The sequence below is a fragment of the Microchirus variegatus genome, assembly GCF_963457635.1.
Source record: "Microchirus variegatus genome assembly, chromosome: 11".
In the NCBI taxonomy this organism is placed as follows: Eukaryota; Metazoa; Chordata; class Actinopteri; order Pleuronectiformes; family Soleidae; genus Microchirus; species Microchirus variegatus.
Window position 1 is genome coordinate 22,485,928 of NC_139812.1, and position 26,605 is coordinate 22,512,532.

A 26,605-nucleotide genomic window follows, 5' to 3' on the forward strand; every position below is an offset into this window, starting at 1 on the left:
AAACGTTACATCTTCTCACCCACCTTGTTGTGTCTTTTCTCTTCCATCTTCCTCTTCCTTGTATCCCCTCTTCCCCTTCCTCCCTCCCTCCCTCCCTCTCACGGCCTCGGGGAGCTGTTAGCTATCTGAATGCTGGCACTCTATTGTGAGCACTCATTGATTGCTTCTGTGCTCCCCACAGCCAGCCAGGGCCAGTCAGCATGGGGCCGCGGCTGTCTGCCTTATCTGCCGCTGCTCAGTCGACACACACTGCTGAAAATACAGAGGAGAAATGGTGCGAACGCTGAGGAGAGGAAGAGTAAGCGAGAGACGGGGGGAGAGCATTTATAAAAGGCTGTCCGAGCTTCCAGAAGCCAGCAGTCATATCATCTGTTTTCTGTCCCTCTCTCTCTCTCTCTCTAGGCTCCTTGTTCCTCCCGCCGACCGAGACAATCAATGGTGTACCCAAGCAGACTTCTCCTGTCCTGTTTTAAAATAGTGCTATTCTGGCGTTTCTCGGCAGGAGACGATCCATTTACTGGCCCGCATCTTCTCCACTGGTCCCAAATATTAACTCTTCCCTCAGTCACTCAATTAGCCACTTTTCTCACATTAAACAGCAGCGTTCAGTTCAGTCCTTATTTAAAAGGATAGCTTATGAAGTGTGGTTTTATGAGGCAACTGTTGAAGGGACTGAAGATACACATTAGACAGACCTCTGTTTTTAAATCCCTTCTTAAAACTCACCTCTTCTCTTTGGTCTTTGACACTTTGCGAGATTTTTGATTTTTATTGTATGGCTGTCATTTCTTCTTGTGTTATTTATGATCCTTAATCTATTTTATGTTATTTTTATTGTATTTAAATTTTAACTTTTTAATTATTATGTGTTTTATTTACTATGTTACAGCACTTTGGTTTGTTTAAAGTGCCTAAAGGCACCGTATGTAAAAATGTGGCCAAAAATGGTTACTACACTCAAATTCAAAATACCAAGGTTTTGTTTTCTCCGCCATTATAGCTCAAGAGTAACTGGCAACCCGTGGCTGAGACTCTACTGACTGCAATGATTGGTAGACGGCAGTAGGTGGCGCCACATGCCAAAACATGATTTCAAAACATAAACATTATTTGAGAGAAGATTTTTTTTAATGTGAAAATTTAGGGCTGTAATGTTGTTGTTGGTGAGTTCAGTTTGTTATATGAACATTATTCCTGAGTCTCTGTGACATATTTAGATTAATTACATAATGCACCTTTAACAAATAAAGTTGGATTGGATTGGAATGACACATTTTCAGCAATGACTTCAAAAAGTCCTGCTTAAGTCCACAGTAATCTAAGAATATTCATTTTTCTTACCATTAGACAACCATAAGAACTCTAACTCAATGGTTATTTGTCCAATACCCATGTGGCATTGAATAGAATATAATTCTATTTAAATAGGGACAGTGGTATGCTGTATAATATGTTGTTTTAAGTCATTAAAGCTTAAAAAGTCCTCAAAACAATCAGACAACAAGAAATACACCTTGTGCAACTAACATTTAATTCTCGTAAAATGTCACCTGTATGAGACACAGGAAATAAGCCTTGTTTGACGAGGTGTTTTTTCTCTAGAGCCACCTAGTGGGCACAGTAAGCAACAGCAGTCCTTGGATAGTTGTCAGTTTTTCTTGCTGTGTATCCCTGAATTGACATTGAAAAAATGACTTTGGCCTTCTGTCTTTCGCCTTTGATCTGTATGCGAGTTGCCATGCCAACCGTAGCAGGGAACGCCGTGTGCGCAGATTAAAGGCAGACACGTGCACAGATCAAAGAGCGTGAGTACTCAGCACTGTGTACAGAAGAGTCGAGGCGTTTTCTTTTTTCTCGTTGACCTCCTCTTGTTCCACGGAGATGCTGCAGGTGGTGTTGGTGGAGGCGGCGCTGCTTGTGCTCCTCAGCTGTCTGGAAGTGTGGTACTTTGTGCGCGGGGCCCTGGCCGTGGTCCACGCGGGATTCCGACCCAGAATATGGGACATTCTCGCCGTGCAAAGCTTCAGATCCATGGTGCTTCCCCGCGACCTGGACCAACTGTGCCACATGAACAACTCTCGGTACCTGAGAGAGTGCGACTTCGCTCGCTTACACTTTTACACACAGAACAGGCTGCTGCCGGCCTTGTTCCAGCTGGGCGGCAAGATGGTGGTGGGGGCTTCCACCATCAGGTACCGGCGCTCCTTGGCAATTTGGGAGTCCTTTGAGATCCATACCAGAATATTGGGCTGGGATGATAAGGCCTTCTACGTGGAGCAGCGCTTTGTGTCCAAGAGAGACGGCTTTGTGTCGGCCATCTTTTTCTGCAAGCAGAACCTGCTCGACTGCAGCCCAGACCAGCTCATCGCATTTCTGTGGAAAAGGAGGGTGAGTTCAAGCAGAAGAGAGTCAAACTCTGTAAAGCTGTGGGAGGCGGAATAACAACTTTTCAAATGTATTTAAAGTAATGTTATTCCCCAGGGTTTGTATAGTAGTTTGGAGTTTATCTGTTTATACCACTATGTTTTCATTTAAATACTCTCACTTAGATAAAAAAAAAAATGATCGGCTGCCAAATAAGTATTCCAGCTCTATCTGTATTCACACTTACATGTGTTTAAAAATGTAACACACACGTCGATCACATGATCGGGTGTATTGTATTGCACGTGCCAGAGGAAACTGGAAGGTGATTCTCGTCTCTCTGCCTGTTTTTCAGAAGGTAGAAGAAGGTAGAAGGGTATTTCTTTATTTACACATGGAGAAAATCAAACAATAAATCAAGATTTTTCGTTCACAACTGATAGTCGTAACTTGTGCATGAAGAGAAGAACCAAGCAGGAAGTGAGTGCAGGTTCAAAATGCACTCCTGTGGAGTGAAACACCAGAGTTAGTGTGGATGGCAGGTGTATCCGCAGCAGGATTTATGTGTTTCTAAACGAAAACAGAGTAGTATGGACGTGGCCTAATAAATCCAAATGGATGCCTTTAGTTTGACTTTTTAATGTATTTTTTATGGTCGTAAGTTGTGTTTAACGTCAATCTTTCTTATCTGGGTGAAATAACAAAACCATCATATGAGTGATCATCAATTTGGGAACATTCTGTGTTTTTTTTTGCTCGTTGGACTAACATCTACGCTTTGTCCGTGCAGATCGAGAGCCCTGAGCTTCCTGAGGACGTCAAACTTTGGATCAGCTTCCTTTCAGCCAACAGCCAGACCCTGAGAGCAGAGCGTCAACTGACAAGAGCACAAGAATAAGTGAAGCAACACCGCGGCGTCACGTATTATCAGCATGAATATAATCGGCGTTGCATGCGGTGTAAAAATACTTGTATTTAATACGTTTTGTTAAGCTGCTTTTGATACAAAATAGGCTAAATTTCAAGATGTCATGTGCACACTTATTAAAAGGTAACCATCTCAATCGCAGTTCTCAGGTCTTCTTTAGTTGAGCATAATTCAAGTTTTGTTCCCATTTAGAGGAAAATGGATGATAAAAGCACAGCTTCTATGAGTGGACACCAGTGTGATTGTCCAGTAGGTGACGTCTCTAAATTTTCAAATTCGTGAATCTCGAGGCCTAATAACGACTTTGGATTGTTGTGGTTGACGTCACATGTGGTCGGTCGCCTCTACTCGGTACTCGGAGGAAAATGCATGGTGTATGGAAAATTAAATAAATCACAAAATATTAGTGTTGAGCACATTACCGGAGGTTACCAGCGCTACATTAACGGAGCTAACGCATGACGCGTTTGGCGATCTGGCCCGGAAAATGACGCACGTGACGTCATGTTTACGTGACTCCCGTTTGTTAAAATTAGTCTCTAAAGTAACGCTAAACTTTAAAAACAGAGGCACACATACGCAGTACACGGGTATGCTGGTTATTTGTAGCGCTGCTCTTTTTCATTTAATAAACAGACCCGCTCCGGTAGGTGCGTTAACGGCGCTAAAGGAGCTAACGCAACTCATGGAGCTAACTGGTAAACAGTGCCTGGACTCCGGTGATGCGGCACGAAAAATCGCTAATGACGCTAAAGGAGCTAACATAGCTCATGGAGCTAACTGGTAAACGGTGCCTGGACTCCGGTGACGCGGCACAAAAAAAACGCTAATGATGCTAAAGGAGCTAGCGCAGCTAATGATGGAGCTAACTGGTAAACAGTGCCTGGACTCCGGTGACACGGCACAAAAAAACATGCTAATGACGCTAAAGGAGATAATGCAGCTCATGGAGCTAACTGGTAAACGGCGCCTGGACTCCGGTGACTCGGCACAAAAAAACGCTAATGACGCTATCAAGAAGCTAACGCAGCTAATGGAGCTAACTGGTAAACGGTGCCTGGACTCCGTTGACGCGGCATGAAAAAACGCTAATGATGCTAAAGGAGCTAAAGCAGCTAGTGATGGAGCTAACTGGTAAACGGCGCCCGGACTCCGGTGACGCGGCACGAAAAACCCGCTAACGATGCTAAAGGAGCTAACGCAGCTAATGGATAATGGAGCTTACTGGTAAATGGTGCCTGGACTCCAGTGACGTGGCACAAAAAGTTTTAGATGGATAAATCAAATAATAATAATTAGAATCACCTTATCTCTCACTCTATCGTAATCTAATTTCACTGTACAATGATGAGAGAGTAAATTATGGGAATAAATCTGCCTCCTGTCGAAAGTCTGTAGCTGAATTTGCTCAAGAGCTCAGTATTTTCTCAGGTTCTACTTGGTATAAAAAGGTTTGAGCAGCAGTGGTCTTTTCAATAGCAGCTGGAGCTTAGTAAAAACTAATAATCAGCCATTTGCTACCAAATGATCTTTCTTCGTCTCGATTCTTGCGTCGGTGTGGAAACACGAATCACTCAGTCACTCTACACTTGATGATAGACCTAGTAAACAGCCATCAGACCTCTGTGTGAGCAGGAGAGCTGATGTCAGCACAACTGAAAGTCTCCCTCCATCATGTACTGTAGCTACATGAAGCCCCAGCAGCATCCATCACTCCCCCTGCTGCCCCGACTGAGAGAAAGACCTGCCACCGGCGGTGGCCGTGAGAAATGTGCATCATTCCGCGTTCGAACGCGAGTCGTGAGCCGAGTCTGGCCCCGATCATCGATTGGGGTTCTGAGAAATAACAGTTTTCATGTGTCAATTTCATACACTTTTTCGACACACAATGCAACGTGCATTATTAACCATGTCGAATCATTAACTCTGCAAATGCTCTCGTCTTTGTTCTCCTTTGATGCATTGACTCGGCCCTTTGAAATACTGCACGTATGAAACGATGCACAGAGCCAAGTCGAGCTGGAGTCACCCCACCTATAATCCATCCATCATGATGGCAGCCATCTGGCCATATTATTTTGGAGAAGCCGAGGCATGAGCTGTGGTATGAAAACCAGGACTTCTGACAAGGAGCCATTCTTTGAACTGGAGACTGTCACTGAATGACCCAGCCAGCTGCAGGCCCTCTGATACCCATTACAGGCCTTGTCGCCTGAAGTTGGCATTCAGCAAGAAACTTGATGGATGATCCGGAACAGATAATATTGTGATCGGACTAAAAAAACAAAACGGCCAAAACCAAACCATAGATCTGTCAGTTGTTGATCCCACGAGGAACAGAAACAGATTTGTCTCCACTTAACTTGGATCAAAATCGTGTGACAACAACAACAAGGCCTGAGGATTTTTAGGAAAATACAGAACACACGTTTGTATGTGGATCACAGTGTCAACGTCTTTATCCCCGCTGTAACAAACACCGGTAACAAAGACGACGAGCTATTTCCAGAAGACGGAGAGAGAGAAAAGTCAAATCGTGAGCTCACACAGCTACAGAAACGCTGTGACATTGACTGCTCGCCTTCCAAGAAATAAAAATGAGTGACTGCCAGAGCTGGTGATGTCACTGGTCACATTTGTCCCCATCAGTGTGGAATAGCTGCTTCGTCCAAGGGACTGTGATGTCCTTGAGACACACACACACACGCACGCACGCACACACACACACACGCTGCTGCTGCTGATAGGGTTCAGGCTCTCGCTGCATCAGTGTCAGGAGCCCTGCAGGCTGGGAGCTAAAAAGACGGCAGCACCTTTCCTTCCCCATCAACTGGGAGCGAGAAGCCGGGGTCGGAGCTGCTGACAGGAGTTTGACCTCGGGACTGATGACACCGTGTGATGGGAAATGGTGAATTACCTTTCAGCAGACCTCATCTTGTCACCTTTGGCGTTGATTTCCATAAGATAAATGTATCAGCCGCGCAGGAAATAAGGCACGATAATATACATTTGCAGTAAATCAGTACTAAATCGGTATTATTTATTTAAAGCTGTAGTGCGTAACTTTTAAATATAACCAAACACAATGCTGATTGTTTCTGCTCCATTCGTCTCTCGTCTCTTTGTGTTTAGAAGTCACCGTGACATTCCCATGCAAAGTGTTTTTTTTTTTTTTTTGCGCCAAGACAGACGGAAGCAATAGTAACATCGTGCTAGTAAAGCGAGCCGACAGCAAACAGCTGGTTATCAGTCACAGTTTAATCGAGCTAAAGCCGTAGTCTGACTAAGACAGGCAATCAGACAACTTGCTGAGTCCCACCCTATAGGTGGCGCTGTCTTCTCTGTAACTTTTGTTTCCGACAGCGCAATCATGTTGTTTGTTCTTTTACAGCAAAAGTGCTGCAGTTTATGCGTTGTCACCTTTTACTTCTGGGTCAAAGAGAGGGGAGGAAATGTTGTTGCAGAACGCCTAGTCCGACTCTAGTCTGACTAAGCGTATACATGCATAAGTAATCGGACTATTAATCACATTATCCAGGTACGTTAACATAAACACACTGAGTTAAAAGTTTCAGAAATTCATTTTACTGCTTTAAAAAAACCATGGTTGTTCAGCAGTTTGTGCGCTACTGTAAACACACAAGCACTCCCTCAGTCAGGTCTGATAGTATTGCTTGACAAATAACCAAACAGAGGGCAGAACTTCAACAACAACAACATTTCCCAAAAGTTACACTCTGTAACTTATTGGAAGGGAAATGTTTGGAAGGAGAAGAGGTAAAGGAAAAAAACAGCGGAAGGTATTAATGCAACTTTCATAAAACATTAAAAAACAAACAATAAAATGAAGTTTTTAAAAAAAAGGAAATCCCATGATGTGCATTAGGAACAACATGAGGAGTGAGTGATTTCATCTGATGCACTGCACTGCCGCCCTCCCTCTGAGCAGTGCAGCTTTGACTGACGAGGAAGAGAGAGTGCAGGCGTGCGTGTTTCTGCGTGCGTGTGCGTCGGGAGGAGAGACATTGTTCCTTGACGTCACCGCTCTCAGCCCAGCCTGCCGCTGCTCTCAAACACGTCTTTGTTATTCCGAGGCTTCCACCGGAGACCGGCTGCCCGCAAAACGCGGAGCTGCGTCTCTGCGGCAGAACCTGCTGGAGTGGAGCAGAGTGTGCTCAGCACACACACACACACACACACACACACACACACACACACACACACACACACACACACACACACACACACACACACACACACACACACACACACACACACACACACACACACACACACACATCACATCACTCACAGGAAGAAGGAAGCAAAACATAAAAAATGCAGGGCATGAATAGAGTGTTTACAATAAATGACTAGTGTGAGTAGTGCAATTAAAATATTATATTATATAAAAATAATAATTATGATTATTATTATTATTTTGTAATTATTCTTATGATTAATTTTACTGTTTTTATTATCATAAGTAATCGTATTATATTTAATTAGTTAGAATTAAATCTAGCCAAAATGCATTTAATTAGAATAAATAAATAATAAAAAGGTATGCATGTTGGTGCTTTTTCATTTTTAATGGACAGCATAAAAAAATCTGTTTTGTGAAATAAAATAAAAGTAAATTTCATGTGACTATGGCTTTGTAAGTAAGTAAGTTTGTAAGAAGCAATTATTTAAGGTCACATAAAATGAGGAAATATGGTACATTCCTGCCTTAAAACCACTGTGGTTGTACTTGTTGGGGGGGGGGGGGGGGTGCTTGGCACTGAATCCCAAGTCTCGCCAGGGGCACCAAAAAGGCTGCTGCCGCCCCTGGTGTGGATACAGAGGCAGACAATAGCCGGAGCCGCGAGCTGCTCTGCAGTCCGTTCCAGTGAGAACGGAGCTGTTAGCAGCCCCATTAGCCTGTCGTTACCACCTACACACACACGGGTCTCCTTCCGCGAGAGAGAGGAGGGGGGGGGGGAGAGAGAACATCCAGGCCGTGTTTTGACAGCGACCGCCGAGCACGGGCTCTCGCTGGTAACTGAATAGCCAGTGTAATGTGACACTTCAACTTGCCGTGTTCCACGGTAGTTGATTCAGTCACTCACTCGCTCAGTCTCCGCGGCTCTCGCGTCGTCTTTTCCTGTGGAGGAGTGCAGCGACGGAGAGGAGCAGCGTACACACTCACACGCACACACGAGGTTCTGGAGGAGGAACAATAAACGCGGATTTACCGCCGAGGATTCGAGCTGAAAGTAAGTTTTCGCGAGTGTTTTTCTTCTTTCTCAAATATTATTATTGACTGTGTGGTTTGCAAAGAGCTGCCGCCGCCGCTGCTGCTGCTGCTTTTTCCCCCCAATGTGTCCGCGGCTTCTGCCTCCCCCGCCGGACGGACACAGACTACCTGCTAACAATAGTGTGACCGCCCGGCAGGAACCTTTAGCAGCCGCTTATGAACTCGTGTCGTGGTTGTAGTGGTGGTGGTGGCGGTGGTGGTGGTGGTGGGGTCACGCTGTGGTCGCTTTAAGCGGCAACACAGCGCGTTGTATTCGGCCGTGTGTGTGTCGGCGTTACCCGCGGCTTGCCGCTGGAAGCGAGGCTGCTAAAGTCGGCGTGCGTGCGGGCTGTTCCCCGGTGTTGTACAGCAGTTGGCTTCCATACTGTTTCCACTACTGCCCCCTCTGTAACCTTCACCTTAATCTTAACGTTATTATAGTGACACCGTGTGTGCAGGCTTACATCCAGTGTAGGTGTGTGTGTGTGTGTGTGTGTGTGTGTGTGTGTGTGTGTGTGTGTGTGTGTGTGTGTGTGGAGAAGACACCAGGCAGGGGTGTGCTAAAACCTCAGGTCACTACGTGTGTGTGTGTGTGTGTGTGTGTGTATGTGTCAGCTGATGGCTAAACTGAGAATGTATGTCACAGAGCTCACACTCAGCAGTGTGTGTGTGTGTGTGTGTGTGTGTGTCACTCCCTCCTGTTAACCTGTTGTAACACAATTATAGCAGACCCACGTCCATGTGTCCCTCTGTTGGACAACATCATGTAGCAGCAGCAGCTCCAGCATCAGTGACATGACATGACTCTGACCGTTGAGTGTTTTCATTGGATCCTGTCAGGGATCATACAAAGATCAATGTGCTGCTGTTGTGAGGTCACTGTCTGGACCCCCAGTGAGGCCATGTTTAGACTATTTTAAAAATCCTAGACAGCAAAAAAGACTAGAAGACGTTCACTCAGACTTGGAGGAGCTCAAATCAGAACCAGATCAGTTGGTCACGTTCTGATTTTCAAATCCAGATTCACTATGTGTGTTCCTAGATTGGACTTGTATCTGTTATACGTGGTCATGCGACTAGTGTGAACAGTCCTGTTGTCATCATCATCATCAGCCCAAACAACAGAGGAGAGCATAAGACACTTTATGAATGTAAACAGTCAAGAAGTGGCTCAGAATGTGATTAAAATCAGATTTCTATAGATGCTTCTCAGCTTTGTAAGTGAGAGCCAATTTAAATTGACCTAAAATGAATAGGAAATGTGGTATATGCATGCCTCAAAACCACTGTGGTGGTCATCAAGGGCACCAAATTATTATTATTATTATTTATTTTTTTTGGGCTTGAAGTGGCTCGAAATGTTATTAAAACCAGACTCCTATACAGCAGATGCATCTCAGTAGCAATGCCCTGGCTGCTCCGATGGGACTTGAAATAGTGGTCAGTATCACTGGTAACGTGACACATGTCAACGAGGTCACGGAGGTGCTTCACCCTCTCGGCGCTCAGCGAAGCGTTGCTGTCGCTTGTGCCAACGCAGTCGTGGTTTATGGTATGGAGAGCGAGGTGACTGTCCCGCATAGTACCGCATAGTACACTTGCATAGGCGTTACCAAAGTACAGTTATATCTGCACGCGCAAATCCAATTTGATCACGTGCAGCTTTGACCAGTGCAAAGAATCTTTAAGGTCCAATGTTCATTTCCCTCAGTTGTTTACCTGGCACAAATGAGCTCACACGTCCCGAGTTTGACATGAATCCCCCCACAGAGAGATTTACTAAGTCTCCCTTTTGCAGCAGTGATGTGCTAAAGAGCTGCTTGACTCGGGAGCAGAACCTCTGCCTCGAGTCTGTCGGACCCTCCCCGTTAAATTCCTCCCGTCTGGATGTGAGGCCAGCTGGGGCAGAGAGAGAGAGAGAGCGTGGGCTCCCTGTGGGATGCTGTGGAGGAGGAGGAGGGAGGAGACTGTCGTTCTTCTTTGTGCCCTGCTGCTGCTGCTGCTGCGGGACGGTTTAACTTCAGGTGGAGGTGAAAAAGAGCACCCTAAGGTGCCGAAGTGGAATTAAGCTGTGATTACGAGCAGAGCCGCGAGCCCTCGCCGTCTCGTTGGGTTTCTAATCTACAGCATAACTGCCCTGTTTTTAGTGAGTGTGCCACCCATTCTCGCATCAGGTTGTGGGGATAAAAAAAAGTTATCTTAATGTCCTCGTTTCTTCTGGTATCTGAGATTAAACATTCCCGGCTAGTTTGCACAGTATAGTACACATATTGCAAGAGAATTGCATTGGATTGCAGGTGTTTTTATGTCCATGTGCGACGTATATATACGCGTCAGAACGTTAAACCTTTTTTGTATGGCCGCTCTTTTTCTCCCTCGCTCTCCAGTGTCTCCATCTTTGGTAATTTAAAAGGGGTGATGTAATGAAATTGTTTCAGCAGCAACACTCATCAGCAGCACAACATTAATTAGTGCTGTTTGACTTTTTCTCTCCTCCTCCTCTTCCTTCTTTCCCCCCAAAAAAAGAACCAAAACAACATTAAGTCATCGCAGCAAAGCATGAAAAGGAGGCACGCTTGTTCAGAGCAGGTTACCTGATAAATTGTGAAAGAAAGAGGGCAAGGAATTAAAGCCATCTGCAACTGTTGGACTTGGACGTGTGTGTTGTTTGTGTCTGCGTGTATGTGTGTGTGTGTGTGTGTGTGTGTGTGAGTTTTCTTTCCTTCTGTTGTCCCTCCTGGGGCCTCTTTGCAAAAAAAAAAAAGAAAAGCCAGCCAGTCGGCCAGGCTGTGAGACAAGACAGAAGAGTGTCTGATTCACTAAACAGGCTAAAGGCTCTGGTAGACGCACATTGAAATCAAATTTGGCTGATTTCAGAGGCTGTCTAACAGGGTGCTGGGTGCAAGTGCTGCGTCTCTTGCGTCCATAATGCAAAGAAAGTGATGCTGGAAATGTGCCTGAACATTAAAAAAGAAGAAGATGGAATCGACTCGTGTGCTCGCAAAGTTGCAGCTGAACACGAGAAAGAACTCGCTCGTGTTTTTCTGAAAACCAACTGTAGAAAAACAACGCAACGGTTGGAATCATCGTCGTCGTCATCGAATTCATTTTAGGTCACCTGCAGTTATTCTTTGATTACCTGCTAATGATTCACACGCATTCAACGCAGAGATAGCGAGGGCACCTCGCGCCGCATCTCTGGATCTCTGCGAAGCAGCGAGCTAATAGTGATTAAAAAAAATAAAAAAATATATGAAAACAAGTAATTACTCGTGTCTGAGTAATTAGCTTTGTGTTACTCAGCAATTTAACAAGTTGCTGCTGTTTACTGTGTGTTGGCACAGCTGCAGTCTGCTAAGTGCTTAAAACCTGGCAAATGCTAATCAATGTTTTGACAGCCTGACATTTCATCTAACTGCTCATGTTGGTTCATGGGGAGCCGTGAAATACTTGCTGCCTGTTCGCTCGACATGGATTCTTGTAGTCTGATGTCTCGCCGTCAGCCGAGACCAGTCAGAAGTCAGCCTCTCTTTTATTCTTTCTGTCTGTCTCTCTCTCGCTGCCTCTGTCTCACTTGTGGTTCAGCTTGGCAGTACGGTTCATCTCGTCAGAGCCTTTGTTTTCAGAGCGCCTATTTTTGGTCTTTTTAATAAGGAAAAACTTGTGTTGCCTCGGAGCATTTTACAACTTAAAGTGCTCAGTTTGCGCTGAGGTTGTGCCCTCGTGTCAGACGTCTAACTACTTCCTAAACGTTGTTGTAATTCTACCCATAAGTCTGCAGTTCAAGCTCCCTTCAAGTTGAAGCCTGGTAATTGCAGTGTAGCTAATTCAGTGAAAATGAAGCACCCAGCAGATGTAACTCATCCTGCTGACTGACTGTAATGACATCAGCTCGGTGTGGACCAACATAAGGGGGGTAAGGAAACCTCAATGCCGCATGCCTGTCACCACCGTCCTTCGAGCTGCAAACCTTGGTGCTGTGGTTCTGTTAGCGGCGGAAGCAAGGACGGTTTTAGCTGCTGAGGTTGCTGAGGTCGGAGAGTCAGTGCAGTGTCTTAGAGCAAGGCATATAAGGTGAAGGAGCATTACACGTCTGTAGGAGTAGCTGTGCAGAGCCGTTCCCAGGTGTGTGAATTAGAGAGCTGCTGTTGCGGTTTTGCATCGTCTGCTGTTTTTTTTTTTACAATAATCTGGTTATAAGTAGTAGAAAAGCTTGAAAACCACCTGTCTTTTACCTCTTTTTCTGAACTTGGCTGTATGTAACACATTTGTACCAGTGTAGTTACGCGGTAGCAATAACCAGCCAGTTTAAACACAGCAGACATGTGCAGCACCCACTCACATCCAAGTGGTAACAATTGTGATGTCACCCACAGGAATCTGAGCTACCGTTTTGAAGCCTTCGAGATTCACGAGGTCTATTTCCCTCGAAGCGGGAATACGGTGTACCAAATCGACATCATGTGCTGTTGAACTACACCCAAAACTAGCAAATGAAACCATTAACTCCTTAAGATAAACGTTGACTTATGTTATAAAGCTGGCAGAGTTGTCCCCTAGTGGCTATTCAGTATAGTTTTTAAATTATCTGGTTGGCCAGTAGTTGGAGGTGGTGGCAAGTGTCTGGTTTGTGCTTTGTGAAGCCCTTCACAGATTTTTTTTGAAGAGCAAACCTGTGTAGCGCCTTTTCTATCACGGATATTTTAGTTGGTCTTATGTCTAACTCATACAACGTGTGAATGTGATGCTCAAGTGGACACATGGAACAGTAGGACAAACAGGTTTTACCAGTAATATTATGGCGTGTTTCCACGGCACGGTTAAGTTGTGTTTCCACTAGCACAGTACCTGGTACCAGGTAAGGTTAAGTTTCCAAGCGTGCTGAGTAGGTACTATGCATGACGTCATCATACTGCCGGCGACTGATTGGTCAGATTGCCGGCGCAAGGATCAAGCCGATCAATGCCGAACTTTAGATCAGTTAAAAAGACTTAAAAATCCTAAAAATGTGGGTCAATCTCCAACAATTACCAGGGAAGTGTCTTAAATCTCAATATTTAACAGAGGAGTCTGGTGTATTTAGTAACACTGACAGTCGTGGAGGAAGTACTAAACAAATAGTTTTAATTAATTGATTTTATTGATTGAACATGACTCATTTCACTCGTTTCTGTGTCGTGTGTAAAACGAATTCACCGCAGTTTCATGCAGCCGTGCAGGGATGACTTCGCCCACATTGAGTAGGTACTATTTTGTAGTGGAAATGCAACCTGAACCGTGCCGAGGCGAGGTGAGACGAGCCAGGAACATAGTGGAAAAAGGGCCATTAGTGTTCCACTCCAGTTTTAATAGAGCCAGGGTCGTGCTAATGCTAAAATAGTGCCAAATAATGACACTTTTAACCTGTAAGTAAACTGTTTTTGTTTCTAACAAACTGCATACATTTTTTTCACGTATTATCTGGATGTACAGCAACAAAGTGATTGAGAATTAATTATACTTTATGGTCATTACAGCATTGCCAAATCTATTGTTTTTAAATATCTTTTTTCGTTTCATGATCCAGTGACTTTGACCAGTACTAGCATTTTATTGGCTCTTCCCTTCCCAATATCAATAAGCAAATTATTTATTTGTGCTGCGCAAATTCTAACTTTGCTTCAGAATGATTGGGAATCAGAAAATGCCGACATGGTTTGCTCAGATTTTACACTTATAATCAGCCATTACCTAATGACGACAAAGCTGCCAGTGTGTGTGTGTGTGTGTGTGTGACCCTGTGCTGCTCGGCTGTGCGGCCCTCGGGGGCGGATCAGTTTGGGTTCAATTTGCCAAAGTTAGTGAAAATTAAGTTTCGCGTTGCGAGTCACGTCACAAGGCCGTTGGCAAGTTTGTTATAAGAGATTCACAGTCCTTCATGACAGAGGAGTCCATTGGTCGAAACCAGGTTCTCTCAAACTCAAATGACCTGGGGCAACAGAGGAAATGGTCATGTGAGGGGAATAAAAAAAATTCCCAAAATTTTGAGAAAAATTCATTGAAATACTAATATTTCCTGATGATATTTCACAGAATTTCAAAATAAAACTTCCTCACAGTTATTCACCAGGCATCGACACCCACCATCCAGTTCTCAATAAAATCTAAAGGGATACCCATTACGATCATGTGGTTGAGGGTAAAAACACGTTATTTTCTGTTTGACAAGACCTGCTGCGTAAACTTTCAGTTTCCGCCGCATCAGGGAAAGGAAAAAACAAAACAGTTTTCTAAGTGAAACAGAAACCGAGAGTGAAGAGAGAAAGTTACCAGCCCACCTCTGTCACCGTCACCGTCTCATGCATGTTTGATTTGATGTTCTCTGAGAAATGAGTGCAGGGGATGTCACTATGGCCATGTCCTGTTCCCATCTGCCCGAGACGCTGGAGCCCTTGAATCATAAATGACACCCGGCGTCCTCACCGCGAACAATATGAGAGTCAGAAGCCCGCACAGGAAGAACAAAATGTTCCCTCTCTCCATCCATCCGTCCATCCATCCATCCATCTATTCGCCCACCGCTGCTGCCTGCACTCAAGATTTCTCACCATCGCAAGCAATTACCCTCACTTTTTTCTTTTTTCTTTACTGCTGATGAAATCCTCGCAGAGTGTGTCTAAGCTGTGTCTGTGCTGGTGAGGCAGTGAGTGAACAGGAGGGTTGGGGGGGGGGTTAGCAAAATAGAGGGGAAAAAGTGCTAGTATGTGTCTGAGTGAGTGGCTTTGGCGTGTGTCTGTTTGGCTTATAAATCCTGTTTAAGCTAAACAAACTCATTGTCCTCGTTCTCCAACTGCCGCGCTGCCGTGTGTTTGTGCTGCGCGTGCTCTCGCCCTCCCCTCTGTTCTCCCACTCTCTCCCTCCGTCTCCTTTTGAGTTGTAAGTACAGTCACTAATTAGTCCCCACTCCCTCTTCACGCTGGGTCAGTGGGTTTACTGTTTCACTACTGATCAGCTGTGTTTGTCTTGTATCTCCTGAATCTGAAACATGCCTCCATAGCCTACACACACACACGCACAGGCGGCAGCATACCTTACAAACAGGGTCCCACTTGGACTCACTTGCCTAACCAGTCCAACTGCCACAGGATATAAGGGAGATGCATTAAGGATACATATTTGCAATAGTGCTGGGCGCGTTAACGGCGGTTAACGGCGTCAACGTTAACTAGCGCGTGACGTGTTTCCATGACGTCTGACCGGAAAAGGAAGTGTGTTTTGTTAAAATGAGTCTCTAAAGTAACGCTAAACTTTACAAACGGAGGCACCCATACGCAGTACACGGTGACGCTGCTTATTTGTAGCGCTGCTCTTTTCGTGTAATAAACCAGTTCAACTGTAGGCGCGCTAACGAAGCTAAAGGGGCTAACAGAGCTAACTGGTAAACAGTGCCAGTGGTCAGTCGTCATGCGTTAACGTTGATGGTAGTAACCACCGTTAACGGCATCACCGTTAACGCATGACGTTTTCCATGACTGGAAAAAGATGCGCGTGACATCATGTTTTACGTGACTCCCGATTTGTTAAAATGAGTCTCTAAAGTAACGCTAAACTTTAAAAACAGAGGCACCCATATGCAGTGCATGGGTACGCATGTTATTTGTATTAGCATGTAATAAACGGATCGATCCAGTTCGACTGTAGGCGCGCTAACGCCACTAAAGGAGCTAACGGAGCTAACTGGTAAATGTTGTTGTGGCACGTAAACATGGCGTCACGCGCGTCTTTCTCCGGTCAGTCGTCATGGAAACTCGCTATGCGTTAACGTTGATGCCGTTAACGCTGTTAACCGCCGTTAACGGCATCAAGGCTAAACTTTAAAAACAGAGGCACACATACGCAGTACACGGGTACGCTGGTTATTTGTAGCGCTGTTCTTTTTTCGTGTAATAAACAGACCCATCCAGTTCAACTGTAGGCGCGCCTATGGCGCTAATGGAGCTAATGCAGCTAACGGAGCTAACTGGTAAGCCTTGCCGCGTCACGTAAACATGACGTGTCTTTTTCCGGTCAGTTGTCAACGTGCCAAGCACTAATTTGCCCGTTTTTCGCACAGCACGTTCGTCTCGCGTTCATCGCAAATCCTTACAGCTCATAATGAATCTTTCCTCTGAAAACAATATGCCACATGCTTTTGTTTATAATATCATCCGTGCTATAAACAGTCGCTCGTCTGGTTGGCACTGAGAGTGCGGGGTGATGCTTATTTGCTGCGTGGGAGATGGAGAGTGATGGCAGAGATTCTGTGAAGGCGGTCAGATTGTCTCCCAACGCGGCCTCCGGGGGGATACATATGTCCTTGTTTTCTGACAAAGTAAATGAAATAGGACTTTATTCAACGCAAAGGGGGACGATATTTATTCTCCGCCCGTAATGCAATGTCAGTTATGAGAGGAGTGAATCGCGCGATATATCCGCTCATTCTTATGCATGCGTGAAGGACAAGGGCTGGAATGTCCATATTATAGAACAGTTTGAAGGCAGGAGAAATGTTGAGTTTTCTGTGTCAGGTTGTGCTTTTGTTTTGATGGCGCTGTGGTTGTTAGGCAGATCCCTCCCTCCCTCATCATAAAGGCATAAAACCCCGAGCTCCACCGCCTCACAGACCATTTCCTTACTGCTTTTCCGACATTGCTCAATGACAGAAAAAGTCTATTACTGTGTTCAGTGTGTTTGCCCGCCCGGTGCCCTCCCTTCGGTTTTGACACTGGCGGGTTGAGCCAGCCGCTTTCCCAGGGTTCTAAGGACTGACATCCCTTTCATTTTCCCGCCTGGGCGGCTCAGATAAAGGAGCATATTTTAAACCTCTGTGTGGATACACCAACTGTAAAGAGAGACGGGCTGGTGGGCCGAGGCTGAGCTGCAGCATTAACCTCACAGAGAAGGAGAAAAAGGGACGGATAGAGGGAGTTAGGGGGGGAGCGATGCAGCGTGAAAGAAGCCCAACAATTTAAAAGTCCAGTTTATTACGCGGTGATCTCAGACATTTGTAATGTTTGCTTGATAATTCTCTTAACTGGCTGCAGACCTGACTTTGCAGTTATCACAGACGGCGGACGCTCTCGTTTATTCCGCAGCAGAGAGGGCAAATGTGTTTTCACCACTTTTCTCTAATGTCCCCCTGTTGCAAGTGCGCCCTCCCAGAAAACCAAAGCCACGTCATTTATTATATCAGTAATGAGACCACGCTAATCATGTGTATTCCGGAGACAGCAATGATACACTGCTTGGTGCTTGCCAGGGATCGGCCTCTAAACAATGTTTATCATTGTCTCCCAGGGCTCTTTAATTATCTGGCAAATGTTATTGACAGCACTGCGAGGGCTCCTATGTTTCATGATTTTAAAGGCTGCTGGGTTTCTATTCGCTAATAAGCATCAATTACAAGCAAATCATTTCACTTTTCTACATTTAGCATTGTGTACAGTACAGTAAGCCAGAACAATTGATCAGTATTTGAACTTGAATTCTATTTTCGATTGTTAGGGCTGCAACAATTAGTCAGTTATGAAAATGAATTGGTGCTTTGAGAAGTAATCCATTTACGTGTTTTGAATTTTGGGAAATGAATCAATATTGTCCCGTGTTTTCTACATTTTATAGACGTGGCAGCTCATTGATTTACTATAATGGAAATAATAATAACTTGTGGCTGTAGTATGCTCTTAGAAATAAGGGTTCCAAAAGGGTCCTTCTACAAGGGCTGAGGTTCTACCTGGAACCATTTGCTTCTGAAGAACCCTTTCCCAAAGAAAGTGTTTTTCAAGGGTTCTTGGTAACACTAATGGTTCCAGTAAGAACCATTTTGATCCGTAGAACCCTTTAAAATCCCTTTCCTCTTTCCTTTACCCTCCAAAAGGGTTCCAGGTGATTCCTTTATACAAAGGTTCTGCCTGGAGCCAAAAAGGGTTCTCCTATGAGGACAAGCCGAAGAACCTTATATGGTTCTACTTTGCAGAGTGTCTGCACATCAGAAACGGTTAATTTTTGCTTTAAAGTAGTTTATACTTGCTGTTGTTTGTATGTTTTAAATCTATACGTTGATATTTACCTGAAGGTTGACTATTGCAGTCGCAGTATATCTAAAAATAGAAAGAAAATGATATGTTATACAAATACATCAGCCCTATACTATACTATACATTTTGCAGCTTTGACTGATTTCTGAGAAATGATTGACGGACAGCCGATGAGAGACGGTGTGGCACATGATATAATCACATTTCATTAGATTTTCATCCATTCTTAAATAAAAATAAGTCCTGTGTAAACGAGTAACGGAGCTTGTTAAGTGCTCCTTTTGTGTCCGCAGCCGCTCATTACTGCAGATTACATACATTACATACATTAGAGCCGCGTTGCCTTCACAGCCATCCTGTAACCTTTGCATGGCCGCGCCGGTGGGAGCCCAGTGGAAGCTGAATGGCATGTGTTGACATTGTTAAGGATACACGTGAGGAGGACATCACACTCGGCACATCCTCAGACTGTTGCTCAATGTCCCCAAAAAGACCATGTGTGTGGCTGCAAGTTTGACTGTGACGCTGGGTTAGTGATGGTCAGCGGTGACAGGAACATTCTCTGCTCTGAAAACAAAACTATTTGTTTACACACACCCTCGACACACACACACACACACCATCCTCTTTTCTTTGTCATGTTTCTGTAACTATTTCTTGTATAACAAGAAAGGCGGTGTGCTTCATTGATGGCTGCGTGAAGTCACCTTTTGCTTTTCTGTGTGTTTGTGTGGGTGCATTTAGGCATGAAATGTGTGTGTCTGAGAGCGAGAGAGAGAGAGCGGGAGGTGGGGGTAGTAGCAGCAGCAGCAGCAGCAGCAGCAGCGGCGGTGGTGGTGGTGGTGGCTCGGGGTGAGGTCCTGCCCTGATTTTCTCTGGAATTCCTTTGTTTTTGGAAGCCAGAAAGGGGGGAAATGAATCCGCATAGCCTGAGGGTCTCTGCTTCTTGAGAATTCTCCATGCACACACACACACACTGATGGTTTTCGGGGTGGCTCTCTTTTCAAACCTCAGAGCAGCCAAGGTGTTTTTCACCCTATTGAAAACAGAGGAAAAATAAAGAAAAATAGTAATGACTGCACCAGGCAAAGCTTCTTAGGTCTGGAGGGACTGATGCTACTCAAACATACATTTGCTCCATATTTCAGGGCAAGGGAAATGAGAATAAAACACAGCAGATGCCGTTTTTTTTTTTTTTTTGGATGAAAACACAATCACTTCATTTATTTAAAATCATATAATCGAGAAAAGTTGTAGTCAGTCGTCGCTCCACGGCCCGGTGGAAAGGCCGCGTGGCTGCGGAAGTGTTTTGTCAAAAATGCTCCCTGCAAGCTGAAAATTTCACCCCGCACTCACGCCTCATTAAATCTGATAAACCTCGGGTAATGGTGTCAAAATTGTACAAGGGTATCTCTGCGTTTACTCTGTGTCACAAGTTTTGCATGACCAGATCCTTATCTGGGGGGGCTGCCGCTTAAGAGCCAGTAACTGCCACAAAAGCAGAGCTTTTCCCTCTCTCGTTTGAAGGGAGCTCGTGTTGAGCAATAGGAGGAAGGGAGGGGGGGGGGGGCGTTGAATAGGCGAGTTTGCCTGCATCTATTGAGCCAGCCGTATTCTTTGCTGTCACATTGAACAGGCAGAGGTGGAGGCGGAGGGAAGGAGGGAGGGAGGTGAAGGAGAAGGACGAGGAGGTCTGGTCACGTGAGCAATAATAGTCCTCATGCCGGTCCCTTTCAGGCTGTCACAGTAAATCTGTTTGACTTGTCACTTTCTAAATCATTATGAAGGCTAAAAGCCTCTCTATTGGATTGTGGTGGAAGGGAGGAGGCAGCAGGTTTCCTTTGTGCCTTCTTGACGATGATGATAATCAAGTTTGTTTCTGGGCATCCTGCTGTGCGGCTATAATTAGCTCTTTTCTTCTCCCCTCTCATTTTTTTTTTGCTTTTGCGTGTTGCTCCTCAAAGCGGAGTGGCAGAGCCGTTGTGCGGAGGTCACGTGTGCCGCCGTATCGCGTGGAAAGTGTCGATGACATCCCAACAGTCTCTTACTTAGTTTTTAACAGCCCTTCAACTGTAGATTCAGGCCCAACGGAGTCAGAAGTTAATTACTCGGCCTCTCGAGTTTGTTTTCAAACCAGAGACTGATGGTGATTTAGTGCAGGTGAGTTTTCCTGCTCCAGGTAAGTCTGGACTTCTACATGCCGAGTTCGCTTGTGCTATGGCTAGCGCAAGTCAATGGTACCTGCTAGCGTGGCATTAGAAACACTCATACCGACTCCACAGTGCACCCAAGGCAAATCAATTGTAACGGCAGACTATCGATGTACATATCTCTGTTGATAGAATAATATTTGAAACAAAACTAACCTCGCATCGCATGAATTTTTGAGGGACTACTTTCTCTTGCTGAGACATAAATCCTTCAAATTGCAAGGTTGGTTTTATTTCAAACATTCTATCAACACAGATATGTACATCGATAGTCTGCCGTTACAATTGATTTGCCTTGGGTGCACTGTGGAGTCGGTATGAGTGTTTCTAATGCCATGCTAGCAGGTACCATTGACTCGCGCTAGCCATAGCATCAGCGAACTCGTTAACTAGAAGAACTGAATGAAATTTCTTGAAAACGTCTCCAGACGTCTCCATCACACCGGCTGAGTTGGAAAATAGGTCTTATTTCCAAAATTCCGAACTATCCCTTAAAGGCCACATTATACTTCTACAACTGTGTAATGGGTTATCACACTGCGTAACCACGGAGACCCATCAAGCCTTCATAGTTCTCCGTCGTGGTGCCGGATACGCACTGCAATTTCCCGCCCGATCAGCAGGGGTCGCTACGCAAGGTTGTTGTGCTTCTGGCTACAGTGAGCAATGGCGTCCAAGAGAGAAAGACTGTTGTTGTTGTTGCAGCAGAATAACATTGAAACAGTGGCCGTTTCTAACCTGAAATAAATATTCTTCTGTGTCCTGGAACGCAGTTTTAAGATAATTTGAGGCGAGAAATTAACCATTTAGTCTAAACAGCGACGTTGTCTGCAGTGATCAGCTCCGCCTCTGTGGCCGGCACCGAGCATCGTTATCTCGGCCTGTCCTGAGGACCAATCGCAACCCTTGCCGTCTCCGTTGTCCCTTGACAGAGTGACGGACACTTAAAAAATATTTTGTGGAGCCGGAGACGACATAGAGGCTCTACGTAACCTACGTAGAGCACTTTACGCAGGAGTGTACTGTGGCCTTAGTGGTGATTTAGTGCAGGTTAGTTCTCCTGCTCCATGTAAGCCTGGACTTAGAGTTACACTCTGTGGCCAAAGTGATTGCTGTGTGACAGAAACATGACAAAGCAGATCGTGTCCCGCAGATGAAACCTGGTGTGACGTCTGATTTCCGAAAAGCTCTCCCTCTCTCTCCTGTTCCCCTCTCCTCTTTCCGCTTTATCCTCTTCCTCTCTAGTCTCAGTTTTCTTTTCCCCTCCTCTCCATTTCCATTCCATCCATCTTCCCCTGTCTCTCCTGCGTTCTGCCTTCACCCCCCCCCCCCTCTCTTCCTCGGCGTGTGCCAGCAGCACTCGTGCCTGGAACAGAACGCCGGGGCAGACATCTGTCGCTCCGTGTCCCTGGTCTGATCTGTGGCTCCCAGCATCAGGGTCACAAATACCCAATTCCCAGTAGTTAGAAAAAAACTGTTCTATTTCAAGTTTAAACAGGTTTTTCATCACCAGTGGGAATGTACTTACTTGGCATTCATTCCCAGGTCAAATTAATCAGGGAACGTAAATCCTGGATGAACGCGCTACTTTTTACCTTTGTTGCAACGCTATGACATGCATTCATCGTCCAGTTGTTAGTTACTTACTTTTTTAAAGCGTGTGACTGCAACCAATATCATTAATTCATCAATCATAGACGGAGCGGAACATTCACTAACAATAGGCCAGATTTAGTGGCTTAATCTGGGTTTAAAAACTCCAAAAATCCAGAGTACACACTAGAAATACTACACATTTTAATCAAAATCGCAATATGGCCTGTTGCAATTTTCAAATCGCAGGAGGCGCAATATTTGTTAAAGCCAAAATGTGTGTCAAAATATAATTTTAGATGAATCATTTTCTTGATATATACACATCATATTCTTCAAACTGCAGGGAACATCTTTGTTTCTCACAGATCTGCACAAATATCACACAGTAAATCATTTTAAATGTTTTTCGTATGAAAATGAGAATCACGATGTCAAGATTTCCATCCCCTCTGATTTCGCGAATCATATCACAATCGCAATTCCTGTTTAAATAATCGCAATAAGATATTTATTCAAAATCATTCAGCCCTAGTACACACGCTAATTTCAGTGTGTGCTAAGAGCGTCTTCCTACGCCTCTTTTACATCAAAATGTGTGGATAACAGACAGTTTTTTTTTGTTTTTTTTTAAGTCAATTCACAATTTTTTCTCAATGGGTTGGGTTTGACTTTGTGAACACGCCGTAACCTAATCTGTTGAAAACACATCAGAAAGTCCCTCTTTCACAGAGTGAGTGTGTGTTGAAACACGGCTCTGGAGAAGGTGCAGCATCAGCCTTGGAAATGATCGCTCCAGTGTCATGTTTTATCATTGTTGATTTGAGCCGGATCCAATAAAAACCTGTGTCTATTGAGCCAATTGACCAGGGAGCGAACGCACGGACTGCATTCATTTACATTGCAGACAAAAGCCAGATGTTTCCTTTTGACCACTGGAAAATAAGGGGTTTAGACTCGCACAGGTGCAGAAAGTGGAGTGAAATGTGGCTTTTATCGGGCTGCTTATCAGCCGCGGTAATGTGCAGTTGATCTCAAAGTAGGATTTTGACAGTTGAACTGGATTTTTGTGCCTGAGGCATTTCCATTAATGTCAAAGCCAATGTCAATAGATGTAAGGTTGTTAGGCACGGCTGCTCGCTGATGTTGAAAAGAGTGAAACTGAGGATTGACGTGCGCGCCGTCTGCCAAGTTTTGAAACTACCTTCTTGAGCGATAAACGGCTGCGTGTTGATCCCGCTCTTGTGTTTTGACATGGATCCGCGTCGTAGGTGGCGTCTTTTCCCTCAGAACGAGCAAGTTGGTCGTGACGGGAGCTTGACAGACGCTTGGATGGTTCATGGAAAAATGAGCGGCCGTAAGTGTTTTTGCATCGGCTTCGGTAAACAATGTCTCGAAAGCATGTTTTCTGCTTTATGTCACAGTTAAACAGGAAACTGAAGTTTGTGTTGCTGTGTAAAACACTCACTCTCCAGTCTTTGATCACAGGTCTTTGGCGTATCGGGAGTGAGTGGTTTACGCTTCAAAAAAGCTCAACTAAGACCTAAACAACACATTATTCCCCTGTAATCGTATCCATACTTAACCCATCTTCAGCGAACACACGAGTTCACATGGCTGCTGTTTGTTTTTTTTGTTGTTGTCACTTTTGTGACTTAATTGCCCTGAAGGTATGTAATGTGAACGCTGTGATGCAGGTGACACAACGTAAATCAAAAGCTCCCGATGCCGGTGCATCTGAGGATCCCGTGACATCCGAGATGTCAGAGCAGCTCTTAACAAAACAGAAAACAACACAATCAACCTGCTCCTTTTCACGTCGGTGTTTACTCGTCCTCCTGTTCTGTTTTGATTTCCTGAAAACGCAGCTTGTCGAGCAGTAATCTTTTTCAGCTTTTGACTTCTGGTGTTGGGAGAGTTTTGAGAATTCTTCCTGTTTCCTTTAGTGCCTTCCATTATTGCTCCACACACCCCAGACTCTGTGATGGATTTTCTACCTAATAGAAGCTTCAACCCCCCCCCCCCCTACTACTTGATTTTCCAGTCGAATTTAATGGAAATCAAAGGTCTGAAAAGCTTAGAAATCACTCCGTAAGCTTATGGATTTCTTTTGAAAACTGTAGATATTGCTGTGAAATATTACTTTGTCCAGGACACAAAACCACTAATCTAAGACCCAGACAGAATTTGAGTTCAGCTGTCACATTCACACTTGGTGCCGTTTTTTGTGCCAGTTCTTTTTGTTACTGTTTGTCTGGCTCTGTCATTCCCACTTTGTTGGTTCTGTAGGGGGAGAGGGGGGGGGCACCCATCAATGACCACAACACCTTTTTTTGAAAAACTGAGGGGGAAAGGAAAAATAAAGAAGCGATTCAGAGATCTAAAAATGCACAGGGATAGTGATTCAAGATAAAGAAGTGACTCCAAACCTGCCGAGTCACTAGCTATGAATCTGCTTTGATTCAGCTCGTCCAGCATGAGTCAGCAGACTCTCAAAGTGAAGAGCCTTGCATGTGTGTGTGACGAGCAGATTAGTCCTCTTTATGACGCCAGTCCACATTAAAAAAAAAAAAGGAATATCTTAACATCTTGTTTACACGCAAAAAGGCCTTGAGATGAAAGTGGAGCCGCGGTGCGATAGACTGGAGACACTGTGGTTTAAACTTCTGAGACATAATTGAACCTGCAGACACTGGCAGTGTCCTAATATACGCCTGGGATGGAGCTATGATGAGGATGTAAATGCTTTAAAAGTGCAGGAAATACAAATAATCGCTGTTAATGTAACGTCTCAGTCTCAGTATAGACAGTAAAAGTAAAGATTTGATCAGCTTCTGTGAGCAGACAAATGTACACCGAGTTTAAAGTCATAAAACAAAGGGGGAAAAAAATGGCTCTCTCGTCGCAAATTTCAGATAACAATCACTAAGCAAATATTAGCTGGCCGGCTCTGCACATTAATACCATTCACTTACAGGCTCAGTGTAATGCACACACTGTATAAATCACTCGTTCATAGATTCATGTTGGTGCTCAATAACACCCGTTCCCTTTGATATATCTCCCATTTGCACTGTGATCCATCTCATTAGTGAAAACACATCCTCTACACACACGCGCACGGTAATAGCTTTTATGGCTTCTTGTTTTTTTTTAGGGCCGCATCTCGCAGTTATATTATTTATGATTAGTTTGTTGACTTTTGATTAATCAATTCATTATTTAATCCTGCTACAACTCAGCCAATCCCTTTATGTGTCCTCTGTTTAAAAATAATCAGGTCAGGATTTACATTCCCCCAACACTTCACTTCGAGTTAAATGACTTTGAAATAGTGAAACATTTGCTTAAACATCAGCGTGTCAGTAGTGGTGTTATGAGCATATTAATATGCTCGCAATCCAAACACTCTGTCAGTCGAGTAGGTAAGTAATTATTTTACATCCTCGGGCTAAATCCACATCCATAAAGGCATCAAGTCTGCTCTGGTATGTCTGCCTTCCACAGCACCTCGGTCCTGAAAAATGGAAGAGTTTGAAAAACACTGCTCGCTCTGTTGTAGTTTGAAAACTCCGGGGCTGCATTTTAATGTGGACGGGAAGAGAAACTTGACATGAGATGTGGCATTGAAATGTGTTTTCTGTGATCAGATTGCAATCTGATCGCGTCTGACCACTTTTAACGAAGCACAGGTATAAATACACAGATTTGTTACTGTTATCCGATCTGCCAAACCACGTCGGGAGGTGGTTGGAGACACATTGAACAGAAGTGTGAACGCAACGAGTCTCCGATTCGTCTCTGCTTCCTTCGGCCACAAAACTACGTCAGTGAAAAAATGCGTAGCCTCTAGGGGTGTGCCAAAAAATCGATTCACATAAGGATGAGATAGGTTTCCCGCTTATCGAAGTTGACTTCTTCCCCGGTTTTGAAAAACCATACAATAGCGCGACTTCATGTGCAGCTAACGCTGTTTTTGTTGTCGTTGTTGTTGTTGATATGGCGAAACACGTTACTCAGGCGGGGACGACCGCTGTGATCGGATATTAACGTGGACACCCGAGACGCATGCTACTACCAGGTGTAAATGCATGTGGTGAAGCGCTATCCAATCACCCCACATTTGCTTCCTGGTAGGTTACTTATCAGTCGTCTATTGTAGAGCTGAAACGATTAA

At 44.6% G+C, this 26,605-nt stretch overlaps 2 protein-coding genes across 2 annotated transcripts in view; both read left to right on the forward strand.

The window, feature by feature from the left end:
- Positions 1–1,881: 1,881 nt before the first annotated feature.
- Positions 1,882–3,262, forward strand: LOC310933860 (protein THEM6-like; the record flags this gene model as incomplete). Its single annotated transcript, XM_083897431.1, has 2 exons — positions 1,882–2,388; positions 3,155–3,262. 2 exons carry the CDS (start codon positions 1,882–1,884, stop codon positions 3,260–3,262), a joined length of 615 nt encoding a protein of 204 aa, XP_083753557.1.
- Positions 3,263–10,520: 7,258 nt separating this feature from the next.
- The window catches only part of hif1an (hypoxia inducible factor 1 subunit alpha inhibitor), a 265,779-nt gene continuing 249,694 nt past the window's right edge, over positions 10,521–26,605 (forward strand). The window contains exon 1 of the mRNA XM_083898156.1: positions 10,521–10,539. The gene's annotated coding sequence lies outside the window, so the exon portion shown is untranslated. The remainder of the gene's footprint in view (positions 10,540–26,605) is intronic.